A 26,663-nucleotide genomic window follows, 5' to 3' on the forward strand; every position below is an offset into this window, starting at 1 on the left:
CTGTCACAGACCTTAGGGCTGACGATCTGGCCACCTACTTTAAAGATGATTGCATTGGCCTTGAAATAATTTCTCAATCAACTCACCCCACTAATCCCCTTCCCTCCGGTACCTTAGCTTATTCGCTCTTTTCCTTCCTGAGCCAGTCACAGAGGAAGAAGTGTCCAGGCTCCTTTCCTCTGCTTGACCCCATCCCGTCACATCCCCCTGTACAGTCTCAGTCCCCAGCAGTCCCTTCTCACCTCACTTAAAGGGAACCTGTCACCAGGAGACCCATTTTTAGCACTCCCCCAGTCCCCACAGAGCATAGTACATACACTGCCAAAGTGTTATAAAAATTGGTTTTACAGAAAAAAAGATATGATATATTGTACCTTTCATTAGCATCTCCTGTGTGACTAGGCAGTTGCCAAAAAGGAGGGACTGGAAAGGAGCAGTTCCCCCCACCCTTGGGAAACATGTGACCATTTAAAATATATGAATAACTCCCCACACTCAGGATTGGCTTTAGAGGAGCAGGGGGTGTGGCTAAGACAAGTGATGGGTGTTTTCATATATTTGAAAAGGTCACATGGAGTAGCTGAATCCCAAGGGTGGGGGGGAAACTGCTCCTTTCCAAACCCTCCCATTTGGCAACTGCCTAGTCACACAGCAGATGCTAATGAAAGGTACAATATAACATATCTTTTTTTCTGTAAAACCTATTTTTAATACAAAAACACTTTGGCAGTGTGCTAAAAATGGGTCTCCTGGTGACAGGTTCCCTTTAAATCTTCAACCCCTCTCTCTCTTATGGTGTCGTCCCCTCTTCTTTCAAGCATGCTGTTGTTGCCTCGTTACTAAAGAAACCTTCCCTGGACCCATCCAGTTCTACTTACTACAGACCAGTTTCTAACCTCCCTTTCATCTCCAAAGTAGCGGGTTAGTCCTCTCGACTAACCCGCTATCTCTCACCTCCATGAACCACAACTTAACTCCCAGCTTGACCCCCTACAATCTGGTTTTCATACTATGAACTCCACTGAAACTGCTCTTATTAAAGTCTCTCACTGTTAAATCCAAAGGTGACTATTCTCTCCTTTTTCTTCTGCATCTCTCGGCAGTGTCCGATACTGTGGACCACTGCTTGACTCAATTGGCCTAAAGAACACTGTCCTCTCTTAGTTTTCTTCCTATCTCTCTGACCGCACTTTCAGTGTCTCCTTTTCTGGATCTTTCTCTTCTCATCTTCCTCTGTGTCGGGGTTCCTCAGGGCTCAGTCCTAGGTCCTTTTCTCTTTTTCCTATACAGGCAGTCCCCGGGTTACATACAAGATAGGGTCTGTAAGTTTGTTCTTAAGTTGAGTTTGTATGTAAGTCGAAATTGTATATTTTATCATTGTAATCCCAGCCAGAGCTTTTTTGGTCTCTGTGACAATTGGATTTTAAAAATGTTGGGTTGTCATAAGAATCAATATTAAAACTAAATCTTAATTGCAGACACCGGTGATAACTGTTACAGATGATTATTGTAGCCTAGGACTAAAGTACAATAAATTACCAACATCCAGAGGTCCGTTTGTAACTAGGGGTTGTATGTAAGTCGAGTGTTCTTAAGTAGGGGACTGCCTGTATACCTCTCCCATCGGACAAACCATCAGCAGATTCGGTTTCCAGTATCATCTTTATGCTGATGATACCCAGCTATATACTTCTGCACGTAACATCACCCCTGCCTCAATCAAGAACACTAGTGACTGTCTCTCTGCTGTCTCTAATATCATGTCATCTCTCTTCTTGAAACGTAATCTTTCTAAGGCTTAACTCCATGTCTTTCCACCATCTAATAACTGACCCAAGCACGACTTCTCCATCTTGGTCTGTGAAATCACTATAGCACCAAGGCAGCAGGCCCACTGTCTTGGGGTTGTGCTGGACTCCGACCTCTCTTTTGCACCAAATATTCAATCTCTTGCTCGCTCTTGCCGCATGCATCTCAGAAAATTCTCCACAATTCGCCCATTTCTGACAACTGAAACTACTAAAATGCTAATTGTTGTTCTGATTCTCTCTCGACTAAACTACTGTAACTCCCTACTAATTGGTCTTCTACTCACTGAACTCTCTCCTCTACAATCTATTCTTAATGCAGCAGCCAGGCTCGTCTACCAGACCAAACGATACACAGATGCTTCCAGCCAGTCACTGAACTAGCTCCCTGTCTTCTTTCCAAATTCCGGCTAAAATAATAACCCTCATCCACAAAGCTCTGCATAATGCTGCACCCTACCTCTCTTTTGTCATCACAGTATATTCTCCAACCCATACTCTTCCATCTGCCAGTGATATTAGATTATTCTATACCTTAATTTGAACCTCTCATGCACATCTCCATGTCTTCTCCAGAGACACACCAATTCTCTGGAATGCCCTTCCCAGACTATCAGACTAATACCCAACTTCCAAAGTTTCAAACGTGCACTTAAAACCCATCTTTTTAGGAAAGCCTATCACACTCGCTAACTGCATGAAATGTCAACTCTTTCTATACTATTCCATCCTATGTCCTCCTCCTCCTCTGCATGTGCAGAACTCCGGCTTTGTGGACGAGTGTGTGCAGCTCCTTGTAGCTGCACGCTGAAGATGTCTGGGGTAGGAGGATCAAAGATGCTACTGGGGCGTTGAGTAGGCGCGCCTTCTAGCCTCAGCTCCGGCTACTCCATGCCCCAGTAGCCTCTTTAGAAAATTTGCATATTACACTGATTAAACGTTAGATGCACCAACCACCAGATCTACCTTAATAGGTAGATCCGTAGTGATAGGTTTCCTTAAAACTATTTTATACTGTTTCCTTATAAAGAATGGCTGGACCATTATACAAGCTCTTATGCATCTTATGTCACCCAGTCATCCTCATAGTCTGTAAGCTCTTGTGAGCAGGGCCCTCACTTTTATTGTTCCATACAACTGTTTCTACTATGTAATGTAATATTATATTTGTATATATTTGTATATGTCCCCTTTACCGATTTGTAAAATGTTAAAGAATTTGATGGCGCTATTAAATAAAGATTATTATTAAAGTTTACTTTTCTGTATGCAGATCTGTGTCCCTGGTCCCATTGGAGTGGCCAGTGATGAATGGGGCAGACATGTATGATGTCCTAAAGGGGGAAGCGATGGGGGGAGATATGAGGAACATGGGAGATTTTTTTTTTATTTGAAATCGATGCATGGCGGAGTCGTTTCCCAAGGGTGGGCTTACACACAATGGTGAGTTGTCCCAATGCTCCAAGCCCAGTTGTTAAAATAAGTGGGGCGCCTACTAGCATTCTCATTCACAGGAAAACTGTGCATATCCCTGCTTGGAACACAAGTTTGCTTGGGGCCCCAGAGAAACCCCCCTTGACTGCCCTAGCTGATAGCCAACAATTACGTGGGATATTGTATCTTTAGGAGCTGTACAAATGGATCTGGATAGAACTAAACTGTTATAGTTGTTTGCTATAAATGTCTTTCTTGCGGTTTATTCTATTAATAAAATGTATTACCTAATGGATGAGTATTAAATACCTTGTTGCCTGACCTGTTTGGTTTAATCCCTTTCTGCCTTGAGGTATTCTCTGGTGCTTGTTTTTTTAGCGGCTTCTTTTCAATTTGTAAAAGAAGCTTAAAAATTGACTCCAGGCGAAATTCTTATTCTGAGTTTTGCTGAGACTCTCGGCAAGTTTGCAACTTTATTTCGGATCTGACCTTGTTTTGTAGATCCATCACAGATCTCTACCAACCTAATGCCTGGTGTTTCATGGTCTCTGGTACTCTGAGACATTGGGGCTTGTTTATCATTGGTTTTCCTGGGCTTTTTTGGCATAAAAAAGTCTCAAAGTAGTTACATTGAGGGTTTTTAGACTTTTTACTCACATGACTATTCCGACCTCTTATTAATCTGGCAAAAACATAGAACTACTGCTAGTGCAACACCGTGCAAAAAGGACTTTTGCAAAAAGTCTCAAAAGAAGTCTCGTAGTTACTCCAGTCCCCTGCTGGTCTATCTGCTGCGACTTTTTATGTCCTTTTGAGACTTTTTTTGGGACTTAAAAAAAAACCTGGACAGAAAGTAGACCATAACAACATTTATTAAAGGGCCAAAGCCACTTTAATTACTCTAATGGGCACCCGAGCTCTGAAAATAGACATATAAACGTCCCAAGGAGCTGGTCTTATGATAAATAACCCTCAGACAATGTATATAATGCCAGGCTATGCCCACACGGTGAACCCGCATGGCTAGTCATTGATAGAAGATGCATTTCCTGTTTTGGGACCAGCACAAATCAGAATGGAGAGTTATGGATCCCCTGGATATTTAACATAAAACACTTTCCATAAAAAATCCATTTTAGAAAGTCCCCCCCCCCCCCAGCATTCCATAACAATACATGGAGACGCCCTCTCCAGGGGCCAGGAGCAGCACATATGGAGGAGACATATGGGAGATTTATCAGTGCTTCTTTAAACCTTTAAAGATGTTCCTAGGATTAGAAAAACATGTCTCCCTTCTAAAAAACAGGACCTCCACTGCCCAGGAGTTGTACATGGTATAGATTGTAAGCTCTTGAGAGCAGAGCCCTTGTCCCTGTTGCTGCATCAGACTATGTTATCACTTCTTAATGCCTTATGTTGTTGTAATGTTCCCCATTATCTTTAAAGTGCTGAAGGAAATGAAGCGCCATAGAAGAATTATTATTATTATTATTATTATTATTGCAGTTCAGCAACATTGAAAGGAATAAAATGGAGCTGCAATACCAAACGTAACGGGGCACATTTACTAAGGGCTTCGCGCCAGTTTTCTGTTGGACCTTGCACAATCTTTTAGGTTTTAAACTGCTTGCACAGGTATTTAACCCCTTAACGACCTTGCCCTTTTCTGTTTTTTCATTTGCATTTTTCACTGCCCACCTTCAAAAATCTAGAACATTTTTTTTGACACGTAAAAAGCTCTGTGACGACTTTTTATTTCTGCATAACAAATTGCACTTATTAGTGACGGTATTTAATACTCCATGATGTGTACTGGGTAGCGGGAAAAAAATTCCAAATGCAGTGAAATTGGTGAAAAAATGCATTTGCACCTTCTTGTTGTGGGCTTGGATTTTACGGCTTTCACTGTGCACCCCAAATGACATGTTTACTTTATTCTTTGGGTCGGTACAATCACAGGGATACCAAATTTGTACAGGTTTTATAACGTTTTCATACACTTTCAAAAATTAAAACCTCCTGTACAAAAATTCTTTTTTGAATTTGCCATCTTCTGTCGCTAATAACTTTTTCATACTTTGGTGTACGGAGCTGTGCATGGTGTAATTTTTTTGTGACTTTTGATGCCGTTTTCAATGCTTCTAATTTTAGGATTGTACAACCTTCTGATCACTTTTTATTATTTTTTTTTATATTTTTCAAAATGGCAAACAAATGCTATTTTTGACTTTGGGCGCTATTTTCTGTTGCAGGGTTAAACACAGTGAAAAACCATTATTGTATTTTGATAGATGGGGCAATTTCAGACGTGGCGATACCTAATGTGTTTATGATTTTTACTGTTTATTTATGTTTATATGACTTCTAGGGAAAGGGGGTGATTTGAATTTTTAGGGTTTTTTATATAAATTGCTTTTTTTACTATTTTTCAGACCCTTTAGGGTACTTTAACCCTAGGTTGTCGATTGATCCTACCATATACTGCCATACTACACATTGCACATTGTAATGGATAGGTTAAAATGAACACCCAAGGCTGTCATGGCAACCGATCGTTGCTCCCTGATGACATCACGGGGAAAGACGATCTTCACCAAGCTTTGCCAGCTTTGCTAGCACCGATTGCGGACGTTATCAGTAAGTGTTTGCTGCAATATGCAGCAAAGACTTACAGGCTATGGAGAGGGCTCAGCGGTTAAAGGGTTAAGAAGTGTTTGCACCACACATGTGTTGCACGCAACCGTTTTGTGATGCAGCTGCACTAGCCACCAGGCAACACAAAGTATGTGGTGTTCCAGCCCTCAGTCCGACAATGCGCCTGATTTAAAATGCAAAGTCAGTTGCACACCCTATGTTAAAGGTGCACCACAAAAAAGTTGGTGAACTCTGTCGGCCAGTGCAGGGAAGCAACAGATTCATGATTTCTAACGCACGTTCTTAATGAATCTGTCGCAATCTATGGACAGAGGTGGTGCTAATTTTGACAAAAAAAGCAACCATGCTTTCCAAATCCTAAATAACTTTTAAGTGAGAGGTTCCAATAGCCTGCATGTCAGCATTCTGGATCAATTCAATACTTTATAAGCTTAATTCACATTACCTGCCACCCAGCATGTGGAGAGCCTGTGTGCGCCTGTGTCTCCTCATGTGTTCTTCCTCGTCTCCCCATCATCTGGATGAGTGTGGAGGAGAAGAGACTGACACAGGATGCAGATAAAAGTAATTATGGCCATTGATTACAATATGTACAAAATGTACTTTCATAGGCCATTTTGAGCTTGGATCACATTCCTCTTGATATGTCAGAGACATCGCAAATGAGTGGAGGACACAAATGACAAGTAGAACCATAAATTAAGAATTAAAGATAAATCTGTTGAATGTTTTCTAGCAGCTCTTAATTGAAATACAGTACAGTAACGCCCCCAGTGCCATTCTGACTCATTAGCATAATTGTCAAAGTTGATTTTAACAAATATAAGTTAAGATTACCACAGTCACTGTGCCTGGATCTATGAGTAAGTGCCCCCGGTTTATCATGCTGGACTTTCATGGTAGATTTCCTTAAAGTTGTGTCAGAACAAGTATATTTTGTAAGTGCAACTCCAGCCTATTTATTTCTTGATTTGTGTGACAATTGGGTTTTAAATATTTTGGGTTGACGAGTTAACAATTATTAACAACAAAGCTTCATTGTAGACACCTTACAGTTGATTTTTGAAGCCCCTGGCTAAAGTACAGTAGATATCAGCATCCAGACAGCTTCATCAGAGGTCACAGTGGACAGAAAGGTCGGTTTGTAACTAGGTTCATCTTTAAGTCGGGAGTCCTTAAGTTGGGGACCGTCTGTAAATGTAAGTACTTTCTTTTTACATAGTAAATTATTTGTATCTGCTTGTTATTATTATTATTTTATTATTATTATATATTATATATATTATTATTATAATTATTATTTTAAAGGAAATCTACCATTTGTTTTTATGCATTGTGAACTAAACCTACCTTGAGAATGCTGTCGCTACACTGATGCCGAAACATAGCTTGCTTAATCCCTGAACTGGGCGGTTTTGCTCAAAAAACAATTATAAAATTCAAGACCTGGGTGCAGACTGTTTTCCATGCATAAAAGAGCTGCCTGAACTGTCCAGACAGGACTAATCAACCTTAGCTGGATGACTCATATACAGCAGCTGGGGGATGGTGCAGCAAATGATTACTGTGATGACGTATTCTTGGGTTATGCTCGGTGGAACACGGCTGGAGCAGTGCCTAATTATGGTGAGGAGAAGTGCTAAACCAGCCAACAGGAGCGACAGAGCCTCATTATCATTTTTATCAATTTTAGAATTGTTTTTCAGCAAAACCACTTGGTTCAGGGATTAAACAAGATATGCTTCTGCATCAGTGTAGCTGCAGCATTCTCAAGGTATATTTGGTTCATAATGCATCAAATCAAAAAGGTAGGTTTCCTTTAACTATAATAACTACAAATAAAACAAAACAGAAAGAGCTATAATCTTAGATATTACATATTCCTGTATGCATCATGTGGCTAGGACATGACCTCCAAGTTATCAGGACTTCAGAGCCCATAACAAGTTGTGTGTATGACGTGCCTATAACATTCACAACAGACAAAGACAATCAATATATCGAGTCTCCTTATGCAGCCTCTTGAGACCTTATAATGTATTAACTCATAGCTATTACACGTAAAATGCACAGACTTATCCAATTTGCTAATATACATCAGGTCATTCAAAGTATCCACCCCCACAGGAATCATCTTCCATTAAAGCTGTGCAGTTTATGAGTTGTCTATCATGACTCTGTGGATAATGTATTACACTGCACACAATATAGTATCATCCATGCACTACATTAAAATCATGATAAAAATTGGGCTAGAAGGCTATATACCACAGGGGCTGGCAGGCAATACACTACAAGGGCTGGCAGGCAATATACTATAGAGGCTTGCTAGCTTTTTGCTACAGGGGCTGGCTGGCTATATACTGCGGGCGGGCTGGCCATATACTGGGGGGGGTGTGACCAATGCATTTCCCACCCTCGGCTTATACTCGAGTCAATAGGTTTTTTTTGTGTTGAAATTAGGCGTCTCGGCTTATACTCGGGTCGGCTTATACTCGAGTATATAATCCTCCAGCGTTAGGGCTCTTTCACTTTCACGTCGGTTTTCACCTCCCTGTTTCAGTAATTTCCACGGATGCCTCACAAAGCCATTGCTTGCTATGTGTGTTTTCACATTGGCTTATATTTTCACTGATCCATCAGTGGAAAAAAATTATGAAACATGTCCTATTTTTTTCACTGATGTGGATCATGGAAAGCACTAGAAGTATATGGGTCAACAAAAAAAAATAAATTATGAAGCACGGAGACAAAACGGAAGCAAAATGGAGACACCACGGAGACAAAACGCAACGGATGAGCAAAGGAAGCTGAACAATGTGAAGGAGCCCTCAGACACAGCGGGGCACATTTACCTACCTGGTCCGTGGAATTCACCGAAAGTGCATTGTCCATCTATAATGCACTCTACCGCGATTCACTAAGATTGTGCGCCCCGTAACCTGCATGTGTCGCTTCCTCGCACAGGTCCGACACAGTTCACCCAATTTGAAAGCTAAATCCCGCACTCAATCTGAATCAGTGTTATCGTCCGGCGGCCCGCCCCCTGATTTCTGTCGCATGAAAGCCAGCGCAGCTGCGTCAAAAGATGATCCCGTGCGACACAATCCCAGCGCAAACCCCTGTTATATCCCTTTTAAAGCCGCGCAATCCCCGAAAACAGCAAACAGTCCGAGGAACCCTTAGTAAATAAGCCCCAGGATTTTTATCTGGAGCAGCAGAGAACTGTCTAGTTCTACTCTGGTCTAAGACCGACACATAAATACATCTCCCCATTAGGGCCGCACCACACATGAGGTGACTTCACCCCTGCTCCCCATTCTGTAATAACAACCCTGAAGCAACCCAGGGTAAAAAAACATCCATCACAAAAACAATCATGTGATCAAAAAGCTTTATGAACCCCAAGTGTGTACAAATAAATACAGGAAAATGCGCTCACAGAGCCACATTGACACACTGACACTGGGTTTGTTGTAGCAAGACACCTAGTCGGGCCATTTAATATTCTGTGCCATGTACTGGGAAGCTGAAAAAAAAAATGCACATGTAGCAAATAAACACAGTTGCGTCATATTCTGATGGGCTTCAGTTTTATGATGTGCGGTCGAAACAACATCGCTCCTTTATTCTTTGGATCGGTATTATCTCAGAGATACCAAATTTATATAATTTAGTTATGGTTTAATATTTAAAAAAAAAAATTAAGAAAAATGCATTGTGTCGCCATATTCTATGACCCATACGTTTTTCACACTTCAGGAGTAAGGTGTCATTGTTTGCATGATGGGATGACGTTACAAATATGACAGCTATGGGAGCCTTTAATAGGCTCCCAGATGTTATTATGACAATCAGCACCCCTTGATGACGTCACAGAGGGCGCCAACCACCATATAAAGATGGCGGCACCCAGCAGTAGACCTGGGGGAAAAATATGAGTGGTTTAAAGTGTTACTTTAATTAGATTTATAATAAAATAGAACAATCTTATTCTCCACATTCGTGTAATGATTTTTTCTAAAAATGGGTGCTTCACTGTAGATAGGTGAAATTACAAAGAGGGGGGTCCCCTTATTCAAATAATAATGATCCCCTCAATTAAACTATCCTTGGAATTTCTCCAAGGATGTATATCAGATATACAGGCGGTCCCCTACTTAAGAACACCAGACTTACAGACAACCGCTAGTTACAGACGGACCCCTCTGCCCACTGTGACTTTTGGTGAAACTCTCTGGATGCTTTACTATAGTCCCAGACTGCACTTATCAGCTGTACGGTGTCAGTTATGATACTTTATTGATAATTCTTGGTCCCATTACAGCAAAAAATTTTGAAACTCCAATTGTCACTGGGGCAAAAAAAAAAAATTTGTCTAGAACTTCAATTATAAAATATACAGTTTCGACTTATATACAAATTCAACTTAAGAACTGCCTGTATATCCATGGAGAAATTCCAAGGATAGTTTAAAAATTATAAAATGGAAGGTCATTTAAAGAAAAAAAAACAAGAAATTTGGTATCGCTGTGTGGATATGGACCCAGAGAAAACAAAATCTTTAGGTTCCATGATGTCATATTTGCGATCTTTTTAAAATATACTCTACTGAAAAGGTTAAGAAAAACACCCAACATTGTGCAATTAAAAACTATATTTCGTATCCCCAAAAAAGAATACCATATAGCTAACAGAATGATAAAAAAAAAGTTATGGCTATGCTAGGAGAGCTACAAAGACTGGGTTTAGGAACCTGCAGTAAAAGATAAATTGGGGGCCCACATGACTGGCTCAGCCATGGTAACCATAATCTATCAACTTGCAATTACTGTATTTTTCAGACAATAAGGCGCACAAAAAATCCTTTGGTTTTCTCAGAAATCAAAGGTGCGCCTTATAGTCCAGTGCGCTTTATATATGAACCATACTTACAAAAAACAGCTGCCTAGAACTGTGCACAGGTCTGCCACCTGCTGGTCATTCACCCTTATAATCAAGTGCGCCTTATAATCCGGTGCACTTTAGATATGAACATAGACGTTTTAGCAGGCATTTATTGATGGTGCAACTTATAATCCGGTGCGCCTTATAGTTAGAAAAATACGGTATTGAGACATTTAACACATGTATACCAATACATTCCAGGACAGTAACATACACGGCTCTATAAGCTCCAAAGAGTAACAGGGTCCATTAGTCATTGCAGATGCGGTGAAGAAAGATCAAAGAGGAAGTGGACCTGTTCATGCATACGACCTGCGCGTTACATAACACAGCAAACAAACCAACAATGAAAAAGACTGTGACTGCAGCGAGTATGTGACAGATACCTAATAGCCTGCACAGGGATACTGCTGGAGATTTATCATTAGTGTCTTAGAGCAGAACTGTTCCATTTGCCCATGGTAACCAATCAGAGCTGAGTTTTCATTTTCCCACAGCTGTTTATTACATTAAAACTGAGCTCTGATTGGTTTCAATGGGCAACTGGAACGGTTTTACCTCAGACACTTCTGATAAATCTCCCCCAATGTATCTATTAGGCCCCTTTCACACTGGCTGTGTGGGGACATAAATCAAATATACTGTACGTCAACATAGACGGCTATGGCGCCCCGGTGCTTTCCCCATGTTTACGGACATGCATTTCTATTGAGAGTGGAGGGCTACAGCCGGAGTATCTTGCAAAGCTGCCCTGCCAGGGTAAATTCACCAAAAGTATCCATGCAGATTTGTCAATTTTCAGGGGCGTAATCATTGCAGACACAAGGGGTGGAATGGAGCCAGGGGATGGAGGGGGCCCTCAGATTGGCAGATGACAAACTTGGGGTCCATGACTGGCGTAAGACAATCAATTCTATGCGTGTGAGAAATGCATTAGATTGATTGCGGAAGACAAAGGCAAAGTCATCAAGCGGTACCACCGCCGCATCATAGAGCGTGGCGGGGCAGAGCACATAGACGCTGTCCTGCTGAGTCCGGGACAGTTGGGAGGTATGTTCTTATAATGGGAACTAAGAGGCCTGCACCCACACACAGAGACTGACTGCCCTCCCTGTATGAGTGTACATAATGTATACAGGACCTGTCAGAACCTCTATATAACGGGACAGGCACACGCTGCACAGTAATGCACACAGAACAGGTAGCTTTATACTGATAGGCTGTACTCTGCATTAGTCCTTGTCCTAAGATGTTTCCAAAATATATTTTAGAAATTGAAAAAGCCAAGTGCAGAATTATATTTTGTTATTATATTGTATTGTATTGTATCACTTCATGGCTAGCCTGAAAGAGCAATAAGAAATGTAACTAATTAGCTAAAGGAAATCTACAGTCAAAATCAAGCATTATAAACCACTTACTGAAAGATCCAGGCACTGTGACCGTGGTCTTTTACTTATGTTTGTTATCCATGCCCTCTTTCCTTTTAGAATCTACTTTTAAAATCATGCTAATGAGCCAAAAGGCTGCAGCTTCACATGCAGTTACACTGTGCATGAAAGTTTCCCCCATAAGTGGGAGCAGAAGGAGACAGTGTAACAGTCTGTGAAGCTACAGCACAGAGGAGCAGTGGTAACATATCAAGGAGCCCTACTGGCTCATTAGCATCATTTTAGAAGGATAACAAATATAAGAAGATTACCACAGCCCTGGTGCCTGGATCTATGAGTAAGTGTCCCTGGTTTATCATGATGGATTTTGATGGTAGATTTCCTTTGATGTCTAGTTCCTTTTTTCTGTTGTAGGCAGAAATTGTATGTTGGCAATACTTAGTAATGTTATTTCAGAACTTTATTGGATAATCCATACATGCATAGAACAATAACCTCATATCTACCACAGCTTTAGCTTTACCAACATTTATCGTTCAACTGTAAATGTTCTCCTAACAGTCCTGTCTTATCAGTGCGTGTCAGCAGCTTCCTCATACACACTGACACAGTCATCAATATGGAGAATACAGAGCAGTCAGAGTCAGGGAAGATCCATACCATATATATGAAGACCATGAGGTATATGAATATGAGCTTGTCCACAGCTCCCTGGCACTAATAAACATATGGATATGTTATGTGTTAGAGTGCTTCTTGTTTCTTATATAATGGCACTGGTGGTCCGGCATATGTGATGTCTGGAGCCCTTGCCAGGAGCATAATGACAGCGGTAGCAGTCATATCAGCTGCTATGGGGCTCACAGTGACAGGGGGCCCCGGGGGCACCTGACCTGCCACACTAAAGAATGGAGGACGTGCACCAATATATGCATGTTCTGCCGCACATTGTACAGCAAAATATGTAATTTTCAGTGCACATCTGAGTCAGCAGCTCAGATAAAACATGTTGGGGATAGTCCGGCTCTTTATAGTGAGCTGGATCTTTAGGCTCCGTTTACTATAAAGATCCGGCTCTTCTGGCTCCTCATTTCGGCACTTGTAGACACGACCATGAGGCTAACAATCTAATATGTCTATGATGAAATAATCTAGAGCCGCAGGAAGCCTGAAGAAGCCATGTGCATGGTGCGGTATATACACAGCGGGCACTTTATGGCTTACTATATACAGTCCTATAGATACCACACTTTATACTTAAATACTTGGAGTTACAGTACGTGGCTCATGCCACAGGATACATTTATTGCTCTAGTGTAAGGATATAATCAATATAATGGAGGACTAAAACTCCCATCGTGTCTGGACAGCAGCCTGATGAAAGTAGTGTCACTAGGAGGCTGACATAGGAGATGTGCGCTGTGGGGTCATACAGAAGGATGTGGCTGATGCCCCTTGAGTATTAACCCATACCCTGCTGGAGCACTGTCACCCAGGAGCCTGCGGAGGTGCCCGGCTCAGTGCTGCCCCCTATGCCCACACTCACCGTACACCATGGCCCCGCCGCTCTCATGCAGGAACCTGAAGCGCCGGTTCTTAAAGAGCCAGATGGTCAGGATGGTCAGGATGAGGAGAAAGTTGAAGACGAGCAGCTCCAGAGCCCCCTGATGCTGGAAGAACTCCAGTGCCCGGGAAGAGCTCGATGTCCTGCTACCCCCCATCCCGGTCACACACGTCCCCTAGCGATGTCCGGCAATACTTTATGAAGAAGAGCCCAAAAGACATATAAGTGTCACATAGCGGCACCCTAGGAGGGGCTATGAGGGCTTCTTGCTCAATTACAGGGCAGCTCCTTCGCGGCGCTATGCATGCTGGGAGCTGTAGTTTGCAGGCAGCTGTCAGCCGCTGTGTGATATCGGAGCTGCGGCCCTGAGGACTACAACTCCCACACAGGCTGAGGATGCTCATTCATCAGAGGCCAGGTACACACTGCCAAGGTGATGGTTACCTGGCGCCCTCATGTAACGGGCAATAGAATAATATACATAATAATATTTTGTGTCATTTTTCTCATTGACCTTTTCCTTACCAGGCCCTTTACCATTTGTTGTATTTCCATTAGTAACTCCCCTCTTTCCACAAGACATGTCTTTTATTTATCATTTACAGGTTTATTATCTGCGGGACAAATTCTACTTTCTAAAGGCACTATATTATATTTCGTTCATTGTAAAGGAAAACTTTTACCTGTGCGGTCCAAATCACACCTCCTTTTTATTCATTGGGTCGGTACAATCACGGACATACCAAATTTATATAGATTACCTTCCAACTTTTGTTTTTTTTCTGAAACCACGCCCATTGACCCGCCCTGTGATCTTCCCCTAAACATAGTGTAATATCCACCATAACCCCTTAAGGAGGCAACCAGTTTGTACGTTACGGCTCGGTCTCATGTGTCGCTTTATATGGTTATAACTTTTAAAAACTTCAGCTTACCAAAATTTGCCAATTTTTTGAGAAATTCAGCATTTTCAAAATTATCTACTTTTGAGACTGATGGTTTTACCACCGAAATGAGTTACTCACTAACATTTCCCATATCTAAAATTTCTGTTTTCATCTTTTTTTAAGGCCTTTTATTCATATATATGACAGTAGACAGCTTACAAATAGAACAGAGATTTTCATTTCTTTACCAAAATTTCTAAATTGAAATTTTTGGGTTCTTTCTTTTTTTAAATTTTAAAATTTAATGTACTAGAATCCCATAATGCGCCCCCCTTCCCCCATTTTCTAAAGTACACCCCTCTAACTACAAGAAACTGCTTTTTGGAAGATTTTTTTTAACCCTTCGAGCACTGCATGGTCAGTAAAACAAAATGGAGATGAAATTTAGAATGATCTGATTTTGGCGGTAATACATTCATTTAGCCTTAAAAGTGAAACATTTTCAAAAGATAAAACCCATCTCTAAATTTGTTATGGAGTTTCTCCCGAGTACAGAGACCCCCCACATGTGGATGTTACTTGTTTTAAGGGTGCACAGAGAGGCGCAGAAAGGGAGGAGGCCCTGCAGCTGCCAGTTTTAACCAATTGAACTTTTTGGATTTTAGTTTCCTCATTGGCACAATTTTGTAAGCTATAAAATTTTAGTTTTTCTTTTAGTGGGGCCATGTGACAGCATTTTTTTTGCGGGATGAGATGTACTTTCCAGTGATACCATCTTGGGGTTGCTATGCCCTACAATTGAAAATTTTTTGGTGGTTGGAGAAGTAGAAAAGCAATTCAATTCTGTAAAGGATTATTTCCTTTTTTTTTTTTGGCGTTCACCGTATAGTCAAATTATCATATTATCTTTATACTATGGGTCAATACGATAAAGGAGATATGATGCATAGATATTTCTCTTATGTTATTTTTGCAAATATAGTAAAACGTAATGTGGGGAAAAATCTATAATTTTTGCATCCCGTCTTCCAAATGGCATAACATATTTATTTTTTTGGCCACAGAGCTGGTTCATCACTTGTTTTTTTGTGGGACATGTTGTACTTTGCACCGCTATCATTCTGAAGTAGGTATGTTTTTTTAACACTTTTTATTGCATTTTTTGTCAGATGAAATAGGTAAAAATCATCATTTTTGGTGTTTTTTTTAAAAAATCTTTTACGGTGTTCCTCGTGCGGGTTCAATAATACTTTTATTCTACGTGTCATAATGGATGTGATGATGCTTAGTATGTTAAGATTGTGTTATATTTTTGACTTTTCACATTATATGTATCATTATAGGTTAACGGGGCTTATGGACATTTTTATTGCTCTAATTTATTTTTATTTAAGAACATTTTTTTTTAATACTTTTTTTTTACTTTTTTTTTTTAATAACTTTTTTAATAGTTCCACCATGGGACATAAACAAGCAATCATCTGATACTGAAGTATTGAGGGGTATTAGCTCAGGCAGCCCGCATGTGCATAGGCTGACACTGTGCCTTTAAGATCCCATCACAGATGGGTTCTTACAGACACTGCCTACGGACAGCCTTCAGGGCTGCCATAGAAATGATTGGCGCCCCATGAAGACAGTGCAGGGGGCTGATCATGAGGTAAACAACCCCACAAGACAAGTCAAATGCCACGGTCACGCTCACCGTGGCATTTAACAGGTTAAACACATGCGATTGGAGCTCACACAAATTTTACACTGGGGTGACAGCTGTTAGTTACAGCTGACATCTGGTGTATACTGATGACGGCCCAGCACCAATTTCGAGCTGAGCCAGCTCGAAATTGAGCCATTGAGTGCTAAGTGATATATCCGCCGTTGAGTGCTAAGTGCCAGAGCTGAAGGGGTTAATGGCTTCCACAAAGTATAGTGCCCTCTTTCTGTGGCCACCCTTCTGCCCCAAGGACCCATATAATACCCACAAATGCAATTTAGCAACATATAAAATCCCTCTTTAATTTTATCCTCCCTTTATTTTTGTGGTGTCCTGTCGTTTTCCATCTCCCCTCATATAGTGGCCTCCTATCCTCCTCCCTCTCCCCTCATATTGTAGCCTCCTGTCCTCCCCTGTTCCTGGGTATTAAACAAAAAATACTTTTCTACTTACCTTTTTCTCATTCCCCTGCTCTCCTGCTTCTTCCTCTCCCAGGAGCTCTGCCTCCACACATCTCTGTTATAGAGCACAACAGGAGCTGATCCCGCCTCCTAGTCCCTGCTCTGCAGTCTAGTCGGGGCAGGGACCAACAGCTAGAGACGCGGGACAGCACCCAAAAATCAGAACTGTCCCTTCAAATCCAAACTAAGGATTAATTCTTTTGTCCAAAAAGTATTGCCATATTGTGACGCCAATAACTTTTTCATAGTTCAATGTACAGAGCTGTTTAAGGTGTCATTTATTTTGCAACAATCTGACATTTTCAATGATTTATGGATTGTACACTGTTTTGATCACTTTGTAGTCAAATTTTTTTCTGTTACGAAATGGTGAAGTGGTGATTTGTCATTTGGTTGCTATTTTCCATTACAGGCTTAACCACCAGCTTTTTTTTTTTTTTTGATAGATCGGCCATTTAAGGACACAGGAATACCTAACGTCTTTACAATTTTCCTTGTTTAGGAAAAGGGGTGTGATTTGAAATTTTATAGTGATCGCAATAAACTCATACAATATACAATAATATTGCAATACAGGCGGTCCCCTACTTAAGAACACTCAACTTACATACGACCCCTAGTTACAAACGGACCTCTGGATATTGGTACTTTAGTCCTAGGCTACAATGATCAGCTGTAACAGTTATCAAAGGTGTATGTAATGAAGCTTTAGTGTTAATATTGATTCTTATGACAACCCAATATTTTTAAAATCCAATTGTCACAGAGACCAAAAAAGTTTTGGCTGGGATTACAATGATAAAATATACAGTTCCGACTTTCATACAAATTCAACTTAAGAACAAACCTACAGACCCTATCTTGTATGTAACCCGGGGACTGCCTGTATATTGTAGATATACTAGGGGGAATTCATAAAAAATTTCCCTCACTAGTGCTCTGGCGCCGACACAAGCCCAGGTATCTCTTAGTAGATACAGGTGCAAACTCTGGCAGTTGTGACCTGTACACCAGGACTGTACCGACAGAGTTTTTATTTATAGTCTGTGATGTTTTTCTGGCAGAAACTTTAGTAAATGAGGTGGGCCAGCCGTTCACGCCTCAGCCCGTTCAGCTCCCTGCCCCAAGTGCGGGTCGGGGGAAAAAGCAAAACTGACCGAAAAAGCATAATGAATCCCTTCCACTGTATGTATTTTACAGTCTGTCTTAGAAAATAATGGTTGGTATATCAAAGTAATTCCATCACTACCAGAGGGGGTATGCCATCTGGGCCCACTATCACTTTGGTATCTATAATAAAAAGGTACTGTTGTAAAGTACAACATGTCTCTTAAAAACATTGCACTATTAAGGGTAATTTAATCTCCACTATTGCTAACCTAGAGTACTAGGCTTTAATCAATTTAGCTCTAAGTTCTTGAATCCAATGACCCTATTAAAGTCTTTCTTCGCCCATCTCTTTTTTCCTGATTTGAGGCTTGGTAAATCATTAGATCAAGGGTCACTTGCATTCAGAACTAACTAAAGTTATTTAGTTCTAGGTTGAATGCTCTGACCCTATTCCAGTCTTTCCTTTCCCAATATCCTATTTTCAGACATAACCTTAGACAAATATTCGGACTCTAAGTGTTTCTGTTGAGAAATTCATTTTATTCAGGTGCCTTGTTTCGCTTAGATAAGTACAGAGATTGTCACCCTGAAGGCAGACTGTAAGAGAGAAGCAGTATATTCCAAGTATACTGCACTACAGCTGTACATATAAATTGTATTGTAAGTATTCATACCCCGAAAGAGTGCCTTCTTTTCGCTTGAACATTTAGAAAAATTGGCACTCACATATTACTTTTATACTTTGGAGGTGTGAAGCAAATAACTTTCTATTTGGGGCACATGTTTTGCCATCAAAGTACATTTTTATGCATTTTTTAATAAAATTTGCATGAAGTTGCCTATATCTATAAAATCCTTAGTGCAATTTTGAAAATGGGGTTAGTATCTGCTTTTAGAAAATATATGGTTTGTTGGGGTTTACTATAATTCTTTTTGTTGTAATTTCAGTTTTATTATGTCAAAATTCTAGAAATGCCTGGCAGGCAAAGGGTAAAACCTAATAACAGCTTCCCACAAAAGTCTTCATACTGGGCACCATGCTTTTTTGTATAATATTCCATAGCTCTGATCTAGCACGTGGCCAGGAGACTCACTGAGTCACATGGGGAGGGGTTTCTCTTCAACTTCCTCATTCCCACCTCTGGGATTCTATTCAGAGTCACACACAGACAACATCTCCTTCAACTCCCTCATTCCCCCCCTCTCTAATTCATGAGGTAGGGGAGAATGAGGGAGCTGAGCCAGGTTCCCGTTAACACATGCAAAAAGCATATAAATCGAACTATCAAAAGAATAAAGGGGATGTGTCATATGGACCACAAAGTGAAAGCACGCAGCTCCTCATAGCTGGCGTCCTCGTCCGACGAACCTGCCGTCTGCACATGCGCAGAACAGCAGGCCCCATGCCTGTGAGGTCACTGCTCCGAAGCCGGAGCTGCACAGGCGCGGGCCTGCTGTTCTGCGCATGCGCAGATGGCAGATTCGTCGGGCGAGGGCGCCAGCTATGAGGAGCTGTGTGCCGAAGATTGTGGGTAGAAGGAGTAAAGAGGCTACTAGGGTGTGGAGTAGCCGCACCATTTAGCCTCAGCTGCAGATACTCCATGTCCCAGTAGCCGCATAACAAAATTTACATATAGGAATAATAAAAGTTACCAAAAAAGTGCGGGGACGTGAGGATTAGCCCTTAGAAGGGCTATCCTCACATCCTATTGATCCACCTACCACCTTTATACCTTTATAGGTTCTCACGCACCGTGACCCAGCTGGCTCGGTCTTCTATGGAGAGGAGTGCTGAAGCCTAGTCCTCCTGGCCCTTTATTCGTCCAGGTTACGGCATGAGTGAGCACATGTTTGTGTGCAGGAAAGCCAATCATTTTTCATGATAAGTTCGAAAAACATTTTGGTTTCACTGCATGCAGGAATGTCTAAAAATATGAAAAAGTAAAAAAAAATAATCATCCAACTCTCAGAATATGGTTTCCAAAGCAATATATTTTTAAATGTGATAAAACATAACAGACCCTACATAAATGCTACATGATTGCTGCTACATGCTGAACAATGTTACCATGAAACACTGTGAAAAATGCAAAACCTAAAAAGTTATAACTATAGTGCAATAGTGAAAGTACTAATGTATAGTGGGACACTGTAGCATTACTAAAGAAATGTAAAAAAAAAAAAAGAAAACTACAAATTATCCTTAGAAAATATAATCATTCATTAACTCATTCATTCGCTGGTGAACTTCAAAGAAATGATGGTCCGATTATTGATTTGGTTCTTCTAATTCTTCTTAATGTATGCAAATCTATAAAATAATGGAATCACTTCTGACATGGATTGGCTATTTGTACATCTTAAAATTAGATCTCGGTATCTGCAGTCCTTGTTACTGCTATACATTAATTGGGCAATGAATATATATTAAGAAATGATTGTTGCTTGGAGAATGAGACTATGAATAAAACAGGTTCTGCATTGCAGTGCGCTCTGCGTTCCTAAAATGCCTGAAGAAGCCAGAAGGAAATGACCTTTCTCACAGGTTCTCCTGGTGGGGATGTAGATGCTGAGTCAGATGTAATACACTCTGAATCTTTCAATCTGTCCTTAAATGTTACTACCAGAGAGAGGAAGTAATGATACGTCGGATAACTGATTTATTGCATGATTACATATTATTTGGGAAATTCTATTTGCCAAGCCTTCTAAATATGTACCGCTTCTTTTTAGCAGATCTGATATGTAGTAAAGTTATGATAGGTCTCCTCCTATGTGCTATGCTTTTCACAGCCAGTTTGCTCCCTCTGCTGCTTACACAGAAAAATACTGCTGAGCTAGACAAAGTTTTCTTGATTTCTATAGTCTAAGGCACATAGTTACAGCCCTAGTAATGTGTTACTATTTGGATGTGATATTAACTTTGATGTGATGTGATATTTAATTTACATTTACATTGGGGTTAATATATTATCTTTAATCCAAATGGGGTTAATATATCAATACCTAACTAGATACATACACTGTGTTTAGTAGGGTATACAAACATACAATAGGTCCTTTATATAACATTGGTGGGAGAGTAAAACTGGAGATTGGAACAGAAAGAAGACAGCACCGTTCTCTGTGTAGTACATGAACTCAGTCACTGCAACTTGGTTCCTATAAAGATGAATGAAATCTAATCTGCAGTGTCGGGTCTGACCACTACTCGGAGAATGGAGGTGTCTGACCGCTGGTAATTATCAGTGGACATATATAAGATAAGTGTATATATCCGTCACTGAGCACTGCTGATTAATGCTCAGTGGCAGATATATCTGTCGGCGGGCTGATGCTGGTTAAGTTCGTCATCAGAGCAGAGCCGGTATCAGGAAACACAGGGTGTCAGCTGTAACTTATAGCTGACACCCCAGTGAAACACCCGCAGATAGAGTGAGTTCAGCGGAAAAGCGCTGTTCAATGTGTAAGCCGTCCAATGCTGTAATAAAATAAAAGAACATTTTAAAAATGATGAAAACATAAAGAAGACAAATGGAAAATGTTAGTTACTAACGAATTAGGGTTGTAAAACTTTTGAAAATGCAAAACATATCAACCAAAATTTACCAATAACATGAAGTACACTGTGTCTGAAAAAAAACAATCTCAAAATAAGTTAAACTGCTTAAAAGTTATAACCGTGTAAAGTGATTACAAAAACTGGGGCTGAGCCTAAAAGAGTAAATCTAAATGGTTTTTTTTTTCATGTATCAATAATTCTTGGGATGTAAAACAACTTTGGTCATTATCTTTGTAACCTAAATCCAGCAGTTTCAGCTCAGTGCAGAACATAGCACAGGCTATCTACTGCATGTAGCTGGGTTATTTATGATTTCTTTCACTTATAATATGTTCCCTGCTCCTTCATGTGATGGAAGCTGCCAGGCTGGTCACCATTTACACCCTGTATGTGTACTGTACAGCATTCACTGGATTTACTTGTGGGAAACTAAATGGATTTAATGCTAAATTACTTTGAGAGAGAACACAAGGCACCATGGGATCTATGGGCAAGCTAACTGGCCTCAGCCTAAGGGCATAGACTGACAGACATTAGTCTCTGCCCACTTCACCTATGGTGAGAAGGATTCTTGTTAAACACTTTCAGAACAGAAAATGTCATAACTTTGGAAAGAAAAAAGGATGAACAGCACAACGTAGGCATTTTTCTGCTTGTTTTTAAAGGAGGAATCACATAAAAAAATTTGGAAAATCATTATACCTTTACAGTTACGCATTAAAATTGGAAATTAATGTGAATTTTTTGAGGGTACACAATTTTTGCTAGTCAAGGGCCCTCAAAATACCTAATGGCCCTGGGTTTTAAGTGAGGTGCCCATTGTTTTGACTGGAGTGCTAAATGTAATATCATCTGCAATTGAAGTTCTCAAGCTGAAACAATGTCTTACAAAAATACAAAATCTACCGGTGGGAGATTTCCACAAGAAACACCAGCTGTTTTTTTCTCTCTATAGATAGAATAGAAGCTTTTGAGAATATACGCTGTGCAAAATCATTCCATTTCTTATATGGTAGTTATGTACAGATGACAAGCTGATACCTGCTATTCCTTCCTGACAATGTGTTCTGATGTGGAATTGTGTATTTTATTTTACCACCTTTTTGTAAAATAAAGTGACATATAAAAACGCAATGACACATGTACAATACATGCTTGTCTTCAGAATGGCTTTTACTAGGCATTCTCCCTGAAGCTCTGAAAGTATATCCCAGGAAATGTTTGCTTGTACTTATTGCTGCTAAATATGAACCTGACAATTTAAGGCATTTTTCACCTACCCATTTATATATTTATACTGCTGGAAATAGTTATGTACAATGATGAAGTATGGAGTAGTATTAATTCAACCGTTCCATCCCATTCCATTCATACAGGAAAATAGGACAACATTCTCCTTGGCTTTCCAATTGCTGGACAAATTCTTTGAATGGTAGAGTTAGCACTTGTAGGCTAAAATGTATCACCTCGCCCCTGGTTCTTCTGTTTGCCATTATACTCTGTGTAAACTATTCAGGGTAATAAATATGCAAAAACGGTGCAATATTTTGTCCTATCACTACATATGATATATATTTTTATGGCAGCATTTTCTGTAACTGTATAGCATGTTAGTGCTCTCTCTTCACAGGCTGTCACCCACTCTCCCATGATTTCTCAGCACCCCCCCCCCCCTTTACATCTGTCTGCAGCAGGGAATTTTAGCACACAGTGGGAGGGGGGTGTATAGTATAACAGCATGTGAAGCTACTGGTGGCATGTACTGATAATATATGTTTTTATGGTAGTGCAGAGAATAGAGACAAAACGATCACTAGCAGGACTCTACGGAGAGTGCATGTGGTTTATAATGGACTCATTTACTAAGGGTCTGCGGTTTGCACCGTATCGTATCGGGGATTGTGTGGCAACGCGATCGGATTTTGGTGCATCGGCACTGGCTTGCACGCGACAGATATGGGGGGGCGGGCCTTCGGACAATGCGCGGGATTTAACATTTAGAATTGTGTTGCAAAACACGCTCTTATAAGCACCAGGAAGAAGAAGGTGAACTCAGGCGGACCTTGGCGCGGAAGCGACGGATGCAGGAACTCGGGTGCACAATCTTCATGAATCGCGCTTCATCCTCGTCAGGACCAGATAAGTTAATTTGCACCATTATAGTATTTGCCTTTACTGTACATCTGCTTGTCTACAACAATTCAAGTCTAACAGTTCACGTAAATTTGCTGCAAGTAAGCAAGACTTACACTACTGACATGTTATTTTATATGAATTATTAATCTCCTTTTTATCAAGAATGACATTTCCAGTGTATCGATCCTCCTGGCCTTTATAAAACATTTCTTTGCTAGTAAAGTAACACCTTTTCTCCGTCGCTTACAAAATACATAATTTATTTTGTTTTACGGAGAAAATGATTCTGTAGATGGAATGTTTTTGTCTAGAACTAATCTGAATGAAGAATAAGTGAGCAATATTGTTACATTACACTTCCTGAATACAAAATATCCATACGCATGTTATCTGCATTGTCAGCCGTGTATCACACATCATCCGCTCCAATCACATCTCACAGTGCGTATCCCTAGAAAGCACTGACTTGTCCACACTCATTTGTTTCCAGCTTACCTGCTGTCCTGCTTATAGGATTTGTGTCTAAAAGTTCCTGCAGAGTTTTTTCATGTTAAAGTGTATTCTTATTCTCGTTAGAAATGTCACATTCAGTTTTTCCTAACTCAACAGGGTTTCAAACTTTTGTGAGCCTGCACCCAACTATCATCTGCACATGGCTCCTGAGTGCCACTATCATGAGTCTTACTAGAATCAGAGCTTCCCCTTTAGCGAGGCTGCCAAAAAAAAATTCTTATACACATTGTATGGTGATTATATTGATGAATATTTTTGATTCAGGACACTGGTTGAGAGAATACCTGCTCTCTCCATGGTGTGATATGCGGCAATCAGGCTGACTGCTGCTCTCATAACAATTGTATGTGCATCTTCAAGAGCCTGTCTGGGATCACTCATTTGACATCCCTGTTAGTAAACCTGTAAAAGTGGATTAGGGTTATGGTTAAAGGGTAAAGACTGGTGGACTAGAGTTAGTCAGTAAAGATTAGAGGATTAGGGTTAGGGAGTTAGGATAAGTGGGTAAGGGTTAGTGAATAAGGATTAGTGGGTAAGGGTTAGTAAATAAGGATTAGTGGGTAGGGGTTAGTGTATTAGGATTAGTGGGTAGGGGTTAGTGGATTAGGATGAGTGGGTAGGGGTTAGTGGATTAGGATTAGTGGGTAGGGGTTAGTGGATTAGGATTAGTGGGTAGGGGTTAGTGAATAAGGATTAGTGGGTAAGGGTTAGTGGATTAGGATTAGTGGGTGGAGGTTAGTGGATTAGGATTAGTGGGTAGGGGTTAGTGGATTAGTGTTAGTGGATTAGGGTCAGTGGGTTAGAGTTAGTGGATTAGGGTTAGTGTTAGTGAATAAAGGTCAGTAGGTTAGGATAAATAGATTAGGGCTAGTGGCTAAGAGTTAATGGATTAAGATAAATGGATAAGGGTTGTTGGGTAAAGGTAAGTGGATACATTCAGGATCTCTTGTAGCAGTTTTTGAAGTTACAGCTAGATGTGGGTCATTGCATACATTTTATAGAGGAAAGTTGATACTCCTAATCTTTGCTATCAATATTTCCTATTTGGTTTAAAAAATAGCAAAAGAAATACTGAATCATTTATAACTATAACTAGACATGGTGTGTTACAGCATTTTTATTTTAATAAAATATATATTTTTCAACATTGACGCACATATTCTAAGAACAGTGCAAACTGCGCAGTTTGCCTGTAGATAGTGCAGAGGGCGCCAGATTTTTTATTTCTGGCACATATGCTGCATGAATCTGGTGCCCTCTGCACTGCCCTAACAGAGTGCACTTTTTTTGGTGCACCTTTAACATAGGGCATGCAACACATTTTTGATTTACTTTGTATAATAAATCTGGCGCATGGTCCGACTGAGCTCCGGAACGCCCCCGTTGAGACACAAATGTGGCACAGACACTTCTTAAATACCTATGCAAGCAGTTTGCACCTAAAAGGCTGTGCAAAGTCCAATAGGAAACTGGTGCACGTCCCTTACAAAATGTGCCCCAAAAGCGCAAAACAAAGGTGTCATAAGATCAAAACCATTTTATTACCAGACTCAATTTTGGAAAAGATGCATTTTCCTTTTCCAACAGAAAATAAGCATATTTTTGTCTCTTGAACAAAAAACAGTGCACTGCTGCATGTACATGGGAGTGTTACCTAACATGCATTTGGCAGACAGCTTTCTAAAATGTATGGTCACAGGCATTCGTTAGGGGGCAGTAATATGGGGGGCATCAACTCTACATTACAGTCTATGATGGAAGGTGCAGCGCTGGAGTGGCACGCCAGAGAAATGTAAGAATAAATTCTTTCTTATTTTTACATAACTTTGGGAGAGGAGTAAAAACTAAATGATACCAGAAAGCCATTTTAAAGACACATATTCTGGCAATCAGCCATTTGAGCAACTTGCCTCATGGAAGATGTGGTCCTGCTTGCAATCTTCTCAGCTCCATCTGCTCTATAAAATGATGCTTGCAGACAGGCAACAATGTACAATCTGCTCAGAACCTTCTGCTATATAACATGTTACCTGCTGATAGGACACTACTCAGCTCCTCCAACTCTATAACATGGACATAGGACACTATGTAGAATCTTCTCATCTTCTCTTGTTCTTTAAAACGCTGCCTGCAGGCAGGGCACTTGTGTACAGTATTCTGAACATATCTTACTTTATAACAGGCTGCCTGCAGACAGGACACTATGTACAATCTGCTCAGCATATCTTACTTTATAACAGGCTGCCTGCAGATAGGACACTATGCATATCCTGCTTTATAACACACTTCCTGCTTATATCTCACTAATTACAATCTGGTAAGCTCCTCTGTCCTATTAAATTTTACCTGCAGATAAGACGCCATAGGAGGCATTCATTATTTTTGGCGCTGTAATGTTATATTGTGGAACACAGCCTTTATGTGTTTGACACACCGTAAGAAGAACAAATGAGCGTCAGAAATGTAAAACCACATTCATGA

The 26,663-nt window shown here is 40.5% G+C and overlaps 1 protein-coding gene across 2 annotated transcripts in view; it reads right to left on the reverse strand.

Annotated features, from left to right (window-relative positions):
- Window positions 1-14,091, reverse strand: part of SLC9A9 (solute carrier family 9 member A9) — a 448,763-nt gene extending 434,672 nt beyond the window's left edge. For both annotated transcript variants that reach the window (XM_072143078.1, XM_072143077.1), the window contains exon 1: window positions 13,782-14,091. In XM_072143078.1, the coding sequence (XP_071999179.1) occupies window positions 13,782-13,956 (175 nt within the window). In that variant the 5' untranslated portion in view covers window positions 13,957-14,091. The remainder of the gene's footprint in view (window positions 1-13,781) is intronic.
- Between the last annotated feature and the right edge of the window lie 12,572 nt (window positions 14,092-26,663).

This window comes from Engystomops pustulosus, chromosome 3, assembly GCF_040894005.1.
Source record: "Engystomops pustulosus chromosome 3, aEngPut4.maternal, whole genome shotgun sequence".
Lineage (NCBI taxonomy): Eukaryota > Metazoa > Chordata > Amphibia > Anura > Leptodactylidae > Engystomops > Engystomops pustulosus.